At 39.9% G+C, this 13,544-nt stretch overlaps 1 protein-coding gene across 4 annotated transcripts in view; it reads right to left on the reverse strand.

Moving 5' to 3' along the window:
- The window catches only part of Smg6 (SMG6 nonsense mediated mRNA decay factor), a 251,623-nt gene that overhangs the window by 183,700 nt on the left and 54,379 nt on the right, over positions 1–13,544 (reverse strand). For 3 of the 4 annotated variants that reach the window (XM_041663953.1, XM_041663955.1, XM_041663954.1), the window contains exon 9: positions 5,512–5,573. In XM_041663953.1, the coding sequence (XP_041519887.1) occupies positions 5,512–5,573 (62 nt within the window). Of the gene's footprint in view, positions 1–5,511; positions 5,574–9,006; positions 9,122–13,544 lie in introns of those variants that run through there. The other variant, XM_041663956.1, reaches the window with a different exon arrangement.

Genomic DNA, 13,544 nt, shown 5'->3' on the forward strand with positions numbered 1-13,544 from the left:
GAAGCCCACAAAATTTTGTTTTTACATATACATATATAAGTATACAAAAAGGCTTTGAGGTACATATAACCCAGTGTCCAGTGTTCCCTCTTTGGAGAGCACAGTATGAAGGTGGGGGTGAGCTGGTACAGAGTTGACAGAAATTTTAACCTTAGTTATAGTTTTGTGTTTTGTAAGAATTTTTGGATGTTACTTATGAAAAAAAATCATAAAATTTAAAAGAAGGAAGAACACGAGTAACAACAATAAAGGGGGAAGAGGAGAAACAGAGAAACTGTCAGAAGCACCTAAAACACTCAGACACCTGGAGTCCAGGTGTGGCAGTATCCAGCACCTGGAGAATTGATAGGCTAGGGCTGCAGGGCTGCTGTGTGTTCAGGGCCTGCTCAGCTAGCTATGAAGTTCAAGAACAGCTGGCTACAGTGTGAGATGAATAAACAAATGGGAAAAAAAAAAAACACCAACAACAAACAGCATCTCCAGCAGCACTGCCTGTAAAGCTGCTATTGATTTTGTAATCATGTGAGGGAAAACACACATCCAGTGAATAATTGTAAAACAGTTTAATATGATTACCTTCATACATACATACAAAAATGACCCTAAAATATACACTGAACTTAATATCCAGCTACTGCTGGTTATTAAGAATATGAGTACTTAAAAAAAAAGAAAAGGAAAAAAAAAAGAATATGAGTACTTAGATAGGTGTAGCGGCTTGTGCCTGTATTCCCAGCACTCAGGAGGCAGAGGCAGGCAGATCTCTGAGTTTGAGGCCAGCCTGATCCACACAGTGAGTTCCAGAACAGCCAAAGCTACATAGTATCAGGAAAACAAACAAACAAAACACAAATATGAGTTATTTTTTTATTTTTGCTAAGTTTTCTAAATATTTGACAATGAACATTGTATAATACCAAAAAAGTTTCTCTATCATGAATACTTCTGAGTTTGGTATTTAAAGACATTTAGTAATTTTACAGATAAATTAAAATCAAAATACTTTATTTTTAAAGAACTCAAAATCCAAAATAAATATACTGGTTTTTAAATTCCAAGACCTTGGTACAAATAAAATGACCAGGCAAGAAAGCACAAACTAAAGTGAGTAATTTTAACCAAGGCAATAATAGGAAACAAAATTTTCCAGTAGTCACAATTCAAGAGTCTATAGGTTGCCAGCTTCTGAACTCTCTTAGCTGAGGCCAAGTGCAGGTCTGATCTGCTTCTCCCTGGAAAAACATCTTCTATCTATAAGAAGCCTTCAGGCAACCCTGACTGACTGCTCTTCCAGAGTCCAAGAGGACTCAGTTTCTATTCTTTCAAACCTAAGAAGATAGATAACTTTTAGAGCATGCACTTCACTGACTTACGTGGCTAGCGTGATCCCTAGAGACACCTTGTCTCATTTGAATGGCAGTTTCAAAAGACCAATCTTTCAGACAACACTGGGACCCAGACTCAATTATGCCTCAGACAGTGACTAACAGGACAGGCCCAACCCCTCAGACACTGAGGACATAGCTGGGCTAGAAGAATCAGGCATCCTAACTTGACTCTCAACTTCTTAATTCTCTAAAAACTTAGAACAACACAGAAGCATTTTTTTCCTTTTACTTAAACCATGTCACAGGGTGGAGATGAGAGAAAGCATCATACTGCTATATAACAAAGAAACTAGAATGACTGTCAGCCACAATCTATTTAAACCACTGCTAGGAGACTGAAGTGTACAAAATCTTCTGACTTGTTTACTAAGGAGGCCTTCTAATTACCCTTTGCATTAAAAAAAATTATTGGCATTTAATCTCATTAAAACCAGTTGGTGTCAAGAAATTTGCCTTGCACACAGTAGGTGTTCAAGTATATACAGACACAACATGAACCCCAGGCATAGAAAAGACCTAAACCAAAGGAGTAGTGTCAGGGCTTTTCTGGAAAGGGAGGCACAGCATGTGCCCTCAGCTGGTCTCCACTACAATCTCTTCAGTCTTAATTCTTTTCCAGCACCTCCCACATTTCACATCTTCTTGCTAATTAGGCATTGGTCCATGATATTATATGTAGCTTGCATTCGTTGCTTTTCTAGGCTTACAGAGTTCGTTTTTAACTTAAAAGGTTTAAAAAAAAAATTTAATTTGTGTGTGTGTGTGTGTGTGTGTGTGTGTGTGTAGGTGTCCATAGAAGTCAGAAGAAGTCACCCAACCCCCTGAAGTTGGAGCTACATGGGAACTGGAACTGTGTAAGAACACTCAATAAGCCATCTCTCCAGCTTCTATTTTTTTTTTATTCCTTTTTAACAATAGGAATGTAACTGCTGTTTCTGTCTTGCTGAATTAATGTTGGGCTCAATTTCCTCTTATCTCAAAAACAGTATGAGAGGAATACTCAGACAGGGATTGAAATATGCCTAGAATTGAAAGACAGTTTCTTCATTGAAGAGGACCATGTTTCACCTTTTATAAAGATAAAACTGTATCAACTATCTTTTTCTTTCTTTCTTTTTTTTTTTTTTTAAGACAGGGTTTCTCTGTATAGCCTTGGCTGTCCTAGAATTTGCTCTGGAGACCAGGCTGGTCTTGAATTTACGAGGATCCACCCACTTCTGCCTTCCGAGTGCTCGAATTAAAGGTGTGCACCACTACCTCCTGGCTTCTTTTTTCAAAAAAAAAAAAAATAACAAACAGTGTATGTGTATTGCTGTACATATGCCACAATGCATGTATGGAGGTCAGAGGAAAAATTGCAGGATTCAGCTCTTTGCAGCATGTGGACCCAGGGGATGGAACTCAGGTCTTGTGGCAAGCAGATTTGACCACTGAACCACCTCACCAGCCATGGATTAACTAACTTTTTGACAACAGATGTTACTGCCAAGAAGAAAGAGATCCTGGAAATTAATCTAGGCCAAAGTAAACTACCTCAGACAATGATATAAGATAATCTATTCCTTTATAAAAACCCTTTTTAAAAAAGGAAATTCCCAAACATATTCCCTCTGTGAAAACCCTTCTTTTCTTTTCTTTTTTTCTTTCTTTTTTTTTTTATCATGCCAGGCTGGCTAAAACTTGCTATATAGCCAGTGATGACTTTGAACTTAATCCTTCTGCCTCCACCTCTTGAGTGATAGAATTATAGGTAAGTGTCACCACATGCAGTCTTTATTGGTGCTGAAGTTGCACTCAGGTCTTACTAAATGCTATGCAAGTAAAAAAAAAAAACAACTAATTACATACAACCTTAGCTCTCATTTTCTAGCTGTCTGAGCATTACTGTGGCTCTTTGCCAAACTTGCTTTAAAATATCTGTGCTTAAATATGAAAACTTTAAAAGAGGAAATAAAACATAATTAATACTTAATCTGATAAAGGCATATCTTAAATAATCTTACCATACATTGAAATAAGTTCTAAGTTTCTAATGGACAAGAAGCAATCTAAAAACTAACTCTCCACAGGGGGCACTCTGGCTCCCAACAAACACTTGCCTGGAGACATTTTTAATCACAACTTGGGATTGGAGTATGTGACTGTCATATAGTAGAAAGATGCTACAACATAGAGGCTACCATAAACCTTGACAAAGACAAACAACATGGTACAAAAACCCCAAAAGAACAAATATAAAAGGGAAAAGGGAGAGCCAGGTGTATATGCTGTAATCTCAGCATTTAGGAATTGGCTGCAGAAAGATCAGAAGTTCAATTATCTGGACTACAGGACACTCTGGCTACCTAAAAGGGGATAGGGGAAACGAGAGGAGGAAAAAAGGAAAGGAAAAGGAAGGGAAGGGAGGGGAGAGGAGAGGAAGGGAGGGGAGGGGAAGGGAGGGGAGGGGAGGGAAAAAGTGAAGAAAAGGAAAGCAAGCAAGAAAGAAAGAAAGAGGAAAAAGGAGAGTAAACTATAAAAGATAAAGAGGTAATAGGAAAACCATCAACTGCTATCTTATCGTTTCACCAGTCCACACTGACCATGCTAACTACCATCATAACTGCAGCTTTGGCACTCACTGGTGACCAGCTTGAATCTATAGTAACCTACTGGAATATCAGATAATTTTCTCTGGTCTTTCCCATCCCTTCTATTTCTTATAATCCTTTAATTCTTCATTCACACAACTGTTAACCAAGCACTCAGGATACAGCTGAGCTGGACAAAGCTTCTGCCACTGGAGGACATGCTGACAGCACCAGGGAGAAGTTAGGAGCAACTAACATATATAGTTTATTTTTACCAAGTAAATTACTCCACATTTATTTCTAGTAGTAGAGATTCTTTATCTTTTGGAATTTTTCCAATTTTCCCAAGTCATTTCAAAATCTAAAATATCCTTGAAATGGCCATAACTGTCACTCTTGCCCAAGATGATGCCAAATCAGTACACGTGAAACACATTGCTATCCACAATTCATAGGGCAATGGTTTTTGAAGCAGGACAAAGCCTTTTAGGATCTCAAAAGAGTAAATAGAAAGTATGTGGAAACTGACATGACTCCTATTTTCCCAAAGGAAACCTACAGCACTACAGATAAACTTACAAGTTCATGGTGAAAAGTAAAAGGAAAACAGGAGATTTGTAATGTGAAGCCAATCACCTCAAAGGGCAGCTCACAATAAAACTTCTAATTCTGAAAAGATTAAAACCCAACAAGAATCCAAGTATGCTGGTACACTTGGGAATTCCAACACTTAAGAAGCTGAGGCAGGAAGGTCACCAAATTCTAAGCCAGCCTGGGCAGGAAACCCTGTCTCAAAAAAGACAAAACCAATCAAACAAAACTCAAGCAGCAGACCTGTCTGGAAGGGCTGCGGCTTCTTCTCTTTGATGTCCTTTACTCAGGGAGGTCCTATACAGAGACATCTCCTTTGACAAGAAGCTTTTGGATGACATCAGGAAAAATTCTTCTGATGCACCAGAAGAATACATAAAACTCTTCCAGGGACTTAGCCGGGAAGTACTAAGTGTCTGCACAGACTCCCTTCTCTGGAACTTCCCATGGACAGGTAAATCCATGGAGGATTTGGGGTTTACTGAGATCAGCAATGTGGCACAGCAGATGGAGCACACAGGAAGGGAGTCGGGTCATAACACAAAGGAAGCCAAGTATTACTCTTTTTTTTCAGGGGAAATAAGAAGATAGCTTTTCCTCAAGGAGGACCCCTGGAAACTGCAGCCAGGGATGCAGAATGACTATCTCAGACTCCCTGGGGGGCTAACTGGAAAATAGTAGCAGCAGAAAACCAGAAAACCAAGGGGACTAGGAGAGAGGGCTGGGAAAACACTGTCTTTAAAGAAAGTTTTAGGAAAGAAAGAGAAAAAAGAAGCAAAGATAGAAAGTGATATCTCTCAAACTTCATGAACACAGTAGGAAAGAGAGTGAAGGGAAGGTGGAGGCCTCTGAGAATTCACACCCTGTGCCCTCAGTTACAAACACAGGCTAGTTGCTAACAATATTAAATTCCAAAATGACTTGTAATGTAGGGAAATAAAATAAACATCCTGCACACTTACCCAATCCGGGTAAACAGCTTCCCATGGGCATGGAGAAAACTGAGGATGAACCTTTTGTTCAGCTGCATGGGAAAAAGGGAGAGGAGAAAACAATTAAACTTTCCCCAGTTTCCTGTTACTGAATACAGTCCCCAGTGACACAATAACCTGGCCAGGGTCTAAAGGGGTGGGCACTGGGGATGGGAACCAAATGGACATGCCCAAACTCTCACACAGACCCAGGGCACATGCCCAACAGCTGCAGTTCAGCTGAGCCAAGGTTAACAGAATGCTCAGTGAGTGGACAGCACCCTCTGCTGGCAGTGGCAACCCTGTGCAGATTTGGAAGCAATCTAAACTGAGCAAGTCACTGGCTCCATAACAATGAAAACAAAATTCTAACAGGAATAAAGTAAGTGATTTTAGAGAAATTGCTGATTCTATTTATGAGCTATTTTATATCTATGTAAGAAAGCAGGTTTCTGACAACTAAGGCTAAGTTATTCACGACCAAGGTGGCTCATCAAATAAAGTACTAGCTTTTGAAACTGGAGTTCTGTTCTGGAGCTGGAGCTGAAGATTAGAGTGTCTACAGCGACCAGGCATAAAGTAGGCTGGTGGTGACAGCAGGAACCTCTGGTGGTTACTCTCTAGTTCTAATGAATGCTCTTACCAAGCTGGAAAGTAGAATATGGGTTTTATGTAAAATTCTCTGGCTTTTAAGTATTTGCTACAAATAAAAATTATTTGAACATTGGGTAAATCCAAAACTTGTTTGCCAGCCACTCGTAGCCTATGAGACACAAATTTGTAATCTTGATTCAAAGATTCTAGAAAAATCTCAGTCAAAACTGAGATAATTCCTTTGTGCGAAATAAAGATGGGGGAAGACTGAATTTAAAGAGACAATTTAAACAATCAATCCCATTATCTTCTCTATCTCTTAGAAATAACATCCTATAGTCTGTCAAAAGGGAGGTTTGAGACTGTTGACTTCTGTTGAGAGTGGCAGTATAAACCTATAATCCCAGCACTGGGGAGGCAGAGGCAGATATATCTCTGTGAGTTCAAGGTCAGGCTGGTCTACAGAGTGAGTTCTAGGACAATCAGGGCTACATAGTGAGACCCTGCCTCAAAACTTATAGAAAAAATTAAGAAATGTTGATTGCAAGTGGGAAATTAGCAAGATGGCTACTAGGTAAAGGCGCCTGCCACCAAGTCTGGCAGTCTGTGTTCAATTCCCAGGATCTACACAGTAGAAAAAGAAATAATTCCCACAAGTTATTCTCTGATCTCCAGATATGCAATCAGGCCCCACATGCACTAAATAAATAGATAAATAAATGTAAAAATAAAAAGAGGGCAACTACTAAAATAAGGAACAAATCCAACAGCCCTGGATAGTATACTCCCAAAGAATAATAAAAACTTCTGGGTCATGACCCTGCAAAACAGAATACCATAAAAAATATGGCAGTTCTAACTATCTCATACAGAAATGAGATGTAGCAATGATTTCAACATCTAACCTGGTGAATAAACTTCCATTTTATTTCTGTCTTAAGTGAATTACACTGAACAGCCATTAAAAAGCAAAATGATGATGTGTGTGGTTTAAAAGCTCAAGCTAGTTACAACATGCTATGTCAAGGCCAGGGACAGTGGGAAAGATTTTACCAATCATTTTATCAAAATTAGCAGCAAAACCTTGAACAGAGTACAGCTCTCAAGATCTTGTAGGAGAGCAGGATGGTACAAACAGAGAGTGCCTTCTCATCAAACAGACTTGATTTAAGTCCTCCCAGACCATTTATTTACCTGCTGTGTGGTATCTTAGGGAACTGATCCAAATTTCCTAAGTTCCTTTCCCCATCCCTTCAGAACTAGTCTAGCTATAAGGTCCAGACTGGCCTCGAATTTGCAATTTTCCTGCCTCCACCTCCTCAATGCTGGAATTCTAGGCACGCACCACATCCACCCTGTTACTTAGAACCTTTCTACAAGTATGAAATCATTTCAAATAGAGGGGTAAAAATATACATTCTCTATTCTTATTTTAGCTTAGTTATTTCTCTTCTCACAACTATCAAACAATCCTCTATAAATTACTTATATTTACATGCAAAGGGTATTTTAGTAGGAAAAGAAGTATTAGTAGTCCACTAATTCAAGCCTAAAGTTATCCCTTGAGCTCTAAGATGTAAGCTGCTTTAAAGAGGAGGGAGGGTTAGAATTTGAATCTGGGTCTTCAGACTCTAAGCCCAATTTTCCTTCTTTTTTTTTTTTTTTTTTTTTGGTTTTTTCGAGACAGGGTTTCTCTGTGGTTTTGGAGCCTGTCCTGGAACTAGCTCTTGTAGACCAGGCTGGTCTCGAACTCACAAAGATCCGCCTGCCTCTGACTCCCAAGTGCTGGGATTAAAGGCGTGCGCCACCACCACCCGGCAATTTTCCTTCTCTTAACTTCAGGAAAAAAGCTTATTTATTTTTTGCTGAATGGATAGGAAACAGTGAACCAGAAAGCTCCTGGAATAAAGTAAAACACCCAAGTGATTTTGGGAACATCCTGGCATTACCCATACTTCCCAAAGGGACTTTCTTAAGATAGACAAATGAAGTCTACCTAACCACTTGAATCTACATTTGCTACTATTATATATATATTTTATTGTTGTTATTTTTCCCAAGACTGGGTTTCTCTGTGTTGCTCTGGATGTCCTGTAACTTGCTCTGCAGACCAGGGTGGCCTCAAACTCAGAGATCCACCTGCCTCTGCCTCCTAACTGTTGGGATTAAAGGTGTGCACCACCACTGCCAGGCACTACTATTGTATTTTAACTGCATCTAGTAAAGAAAAAATAAATAAAGGTCTCACTGGCAAAATTTTTCAACTAAAGGAAATAAAGGTAATTTCGGAGAACTTTTTTTGTTGATTTGTTGGTTTTGTTTGTTTTTGATACACAGTAGCTGTCCTGGAAGTCACAGAGATCCACCTGCCTCTGCCAGGAGCCTTGGGATTAAAGGTGTACACTACCATGCAGAGTTGTTCTTTTTTCAAGAGAACTTTAAAAGTAAACGTACACTTTCTCTTTCTCCCTGACCTTGAGGAACTAATGTTTTATTTGAGACTAAAGTATCTGCTACCCTAACTTTTGTTCCATTTTGTTATCACCAAAATCACTTTAGGAAAGGAAGCAAAAATGTGGGTGTACCTGAGGGAAAGCATACTACCCAGAGGGAACAGATTTGTTACACATTTGTACTGTCACCCCTCCATAATACACTATAAAACAGAGTTTCTATTAGTAACATTACCTAGCTCATAAGTGAAAAGATTAAAATACAAATAAAAGAATTCTAAAGCCGGGCAATTATAATGGTACACACGTGCTGTCCTTGTCCTTCATGGGTAGAAGCAGAAAGATCACGAGTTTAAGGTTATCTTTGGCTACATAGCAAATTTGAGGCCAGTTGACTACATGAAATCCCATGTTAAACACAACAACAAAGAAATCTCACCAAGAAAATTAAGTTGAACTAGTACTTTTAAAACTGTCTCTTTGGACTGGAGAGAGGACTCAGAGGTTAAGAGCACTGGCTGTTCTTCCAGAAGTCCTGAGTTCAATATCCAGCAACCACATGGTGGCTCACAATCATCTATTATGAGATCCAGCGCCATCTTCTGGCCTGTAGGCATATGTGCAAGCAGAACACTGTGTACAAAATAAATATATCTTAAACAAAAAACAAGGCCAGGTGGTGGTGGCGCACGCCTTTAATCCCAGCCCAGGCAGAGGCAGGCAGATCTCTGTGAGTTCGAGGCCAGCCTGGTCTACAAGAGCTAGTTCCAGGACAGGCTCCAAAGCTACAGAGAAACCCTGTCTCAAAAAACCAAAACAACAACAACAAAAAAAAACCCTCTGTCTCAAAAACAACCAAACAAAAAACTTGGGCTGAATATGGTGGTTCCCACCTAAAATCCCAGCACTCTAGGTTAAGGAAGAAGGGTGGGTCAACATGGATTTGATGCCATCCTTCGCTAATGAGTTTGAAGTCAGTCTGGGCTATAGTATGAAACCCTGTCTCAAAAAATAATAAAAAGGCACCCACATCAGATGGCTCATTAACTATTTCAGCTCCAAGAGGGTGCAAATCCTCTGGCCTCTGAGAACACCTGGACTCACATGCACATGTTCACACACTCATACAGATATGCACAAATACACATAATCTGAAATAATTTTTTAATAAAGCGTGCATAGCAACATCTCAAATGGGAACTTTGCACAGATATAAAGAAGAGAGAAGTTTAGAGTGGTGTGTGTATAATTCCATCACTCAAAAGGTTGATGGCTCAGTAGTTCAAGGTCATCCCTTGGCTACAGAGCAAGTTTCAGACCAGCCTGGTCTACAAGAGACCTTGTCTCAAAAACGAAAGAAAGCAGCAGGTGAAATAGGTCAGCAGGCAGAAGTAGGTGGCACCGAGCCTGATGCCAGGACCCTATAATATAAGTTGTTGTCTCTGATCTATGCTGAAAGGCAGAAGGAAGGAAAGGAGGGAAGGGGGAGGGGAAGGGATAGAGAGGGAGGAAGGAAGGAAGGAAGGAGGGAGGGAGGGAGGGAGGGAGGGAGGGAGGGAGGAAGTCAGGCAGGCAGGCTGGCCAAAGATACATGACTGTTCTGTATTTACTGCTTGTGTGTTTATCACCAGGAAAGAAACAGGACAGAATGGTATGAACAACCAACACTGATTTCAAAGCCAAGCTAAAGACCCACACTCAAATTGTAGTTATGACATCTATTTACTTTGCAACTATATGCAAATCACACAATTTCCTTTAACCATAAGCAATTTGCTTTAACTATAAAGTAAGAAGTATGAATGACTTCATATCCCAAGTATATGTATATTACCTTGGTAAATTCTTTTTTTTTTTTTTTTTTTTTGGTTTTTTTCGAGACAGGGTTTCTCTGTAGCTTTGGAGACTGTCCTGGAACTCCCTTTGTAGACCAGGCTGGTCTCGAATTCACAGAGATCCGCCTGCCTCTGCCTCCCGATGGTAAATTCTTTTTTACATATTATTTCTTTCACATCTCTGGAGATGGCAAAATATTATTTGTATCTATATGAAGTCTGTGTGCCTATATACACATTTCTGTGGGGATGCACATGTGTCTTGGGTGTTGGCCCTCACTATCATGTTCGAGACAGACATTTTTGGATGCAGACACCAGGTTAGTTGGCCCATTCTCTCTCCCTGTAGGAGTGCTACTATTACATAAGCTTTGATATCATACTCAGTTTTTACGTGGGTTCTTGGGACTTGAACTCAGGTCTTCATTGCTTGCAGAGGAAATGCTTTTTTACCAAGTGAGCCATCTATTCAGCTTTACCTGAGCAACTTTTTTTTGTTTTTTGTTTGTTTGTTTGTTTGTTTTACCAGACAGAGTTTCTCTGGATATCCTAAAACTTGCTTTGTATTTGTAGATCAGGTAAACTCACAGAGATCTGCCTTCCTCTGCCTCCCAAGTGCTGAGATTTTAATGTGTGCTACCACATTTGGCTCTTAGTCATCATTTCTGAAGGTCTTGAAGTAATTCTTAAAGACATCCAGATTTGGGAACCAGTGGGCTGGCTATGTAATGGGTTAGTGAACTATGACCTACTGGTCAAATATAGCTTATTACTTGTTTCTGCATAGTTCTTCAATACTTTCATGCTGGATGGTGGTGGCGCATGCCTTTAATCCCAGCACTCAAGAGGCAGAGGAAGCTGGATCTCTGTGGGTTCAATGCCAGGCTGGTCTATAGAGCTAGTTCTAGGTTAGCCAAAGCTACAGAAAGACACCCTGACTCAAAACACAAAACAAATAAAATAAAATGAGTAGTTTTCACATTTGGGAATGAAGAAGTTGGGGATCTCATGATATAGTGGCTTTGACACATTATTTTAATGTCTGAAAAATATCTAAAAAGGACTGGAGAGATGACTCAGCAATTAAGAGCACTGGCTGCTCTTTCAAAGAACCCAGGTTCAGTTCCTAGCACCTACAGGGAAGCTCACAACTGTCTATAATTCCAGTTCTAGGGGATCTGATACCCTCACATAAATTCTGCAGAACACCAATGTACACAAACTAAAAACAAAAAGAAATTGCAAAAAAAAAGAAAGAAAATTAGCTAAAGAATATTCCAATGTATGAAAAGTGTCTGAACTTGACTTCAGACCTGCATGTAAATACTATACCCCTGAAAATTCCACATAGGGAGCACTGAGGGAGCTGAGGCAGAAGAAACACAAAGTTCAAGGTCTGACTGGGCCACAAAGTGAGTTTCCGATCTGTCTGAAGTACAGGGCAAGACTGTCTCAAATAAATAAATAAATAAACAGAGATACAGACAGACAAACAAGCAAATAAAAAAAAAATCTATCTTAGGTTGGGAGGCAGTGGTGCATGTCTTTAATTGCAGCACTCAGGAGGCAGAGACAGGTGGATATTATAAGTTACAGGCCAGCCTAGTTCCAGAATGGTCAAGATTGTTACACAGAGAAACTTTGTCTTGAAAAACGAACAAACAAACAAACAAACAAACTAAACCAGGCATGGAAATGTGTATCTATAATTCCAGTGTTGGGGAGTCAAAAGGAATTTCTTGGGCAAGCTGGCCAATAAACAAGTCTAGATGAGTCAGTGAGAGACCTTGTCTCAAAACAAGGTGGAGGGCTGGTGAGACTGCTCAGCAAATGGGCTTGTTGTACAAGCCTGACTAAGTTCAATTCCTAGAGCCCACATATAAGGTAGATGGACATGACTCCTTTACCTTCCACAGGTGTGTCATGGCACATATACTTATCATGCATTCATATATATACAAACAGACTAATAAGCCGGGCCGTGGTGGCGCACGCCTTTAATCCCAGCACTCGGGAGGCAGAGGCAGGCGGATCTCTGTGAGTTCGAGACCAGCCTGGTCTACAAGAGCTAGTTGCAGGACAGGCTCCAAAACCACAGAGAAACCCTGTCTCGAAAAACCAAAAAAAAAAAAAAAAAAAAAAAAAGACTAATAAATAATCAAATACGAGAACAATTGAAGAAGACACCCAGCACCTATCTCCAGCCTCCACATACACACATGTGCATTGCATACACATGAACATGTATACATAAATACAACATACACACATAGACAGATAATATAACTAACTAGCTGGGCACTGGAACCCTCACCTGTAGTATCAATATTGAGGAGGCAGAGGTAAGAATCAAGAACTGGAGGTCATCCTGCTCTATATAGGAAGTGCCTATCCATAGCTAGGGCAAGACGCTAAGCTCTTGTCTCAATAAATGGATGAGACAAGTTCATTTGCATTTTTACATGTTGTCTACAGATGTTCCACCTCAATAAAAACAGAGCTGAATAGCTGCAGCAAAGGACATGTGGCCCACTGATATCTGGAGTAAAAGTATTAGTGGTATCAGCTTTTCTAGATACACACAATGCCTGAGGATTAACACATATACCTCGGAAACAATGACTCTCATGTGCTACGAAGCAAAGACAGGTAACAATGAAGAGTATGACTGAAATAACCCTTCCTCTGAGGATATTCCAATACCACCTACCTCTCACCACTTCAGGAAAACTCCTCATTTACAGTATCCTCCAAAACTACCAAAAACTAAAAAGAGTTCTATCTGGATTTCTACTTTAGAAGCCACTATAGAGTTAAGTGGCAGGGTAAAAAGAGAAGATACTTTAGGCCAGATGCCTCCTGAACATCTTAAAAGCATCCCCAAGCAAGGGAAAAGATCAGATTAAGATTATGAGTCCCTATACTCTGGTTTGACAAGCTACTCAAAAGTGTCACCAAGTTTAGAATCTCAAGGTATCTAGAAAAAGAGAGAGAAAGTTCAGACAAAGGGCAGCACTGTTACTCTGACTGGCTTACTTTCTGAATGACTTTTCTTTATGACTCACCTCTCTCAACGTCTGGGAACTCTCATGCCTATCTACCCAGCTTCAGTAGGAAGCTGAAACACTTTGTGTCTATGTTG

Source organism: Microtus oregoni, unplaced genomic scaffold (genome assembly GCF_018167655.1).
Source record: "Microtus oregoni isolate MIOR12 unplaced genomic scaffold, Mior012 000015F_ref0000493, whole genome shotgun sequence".
NCBI classification, from domain to species: domain Eukaryota; kingdom Metazoa; phylum Chordata; class Mammalia; order Rodentia; family Cricetidae; genus Microtus; species Microtus oregoni.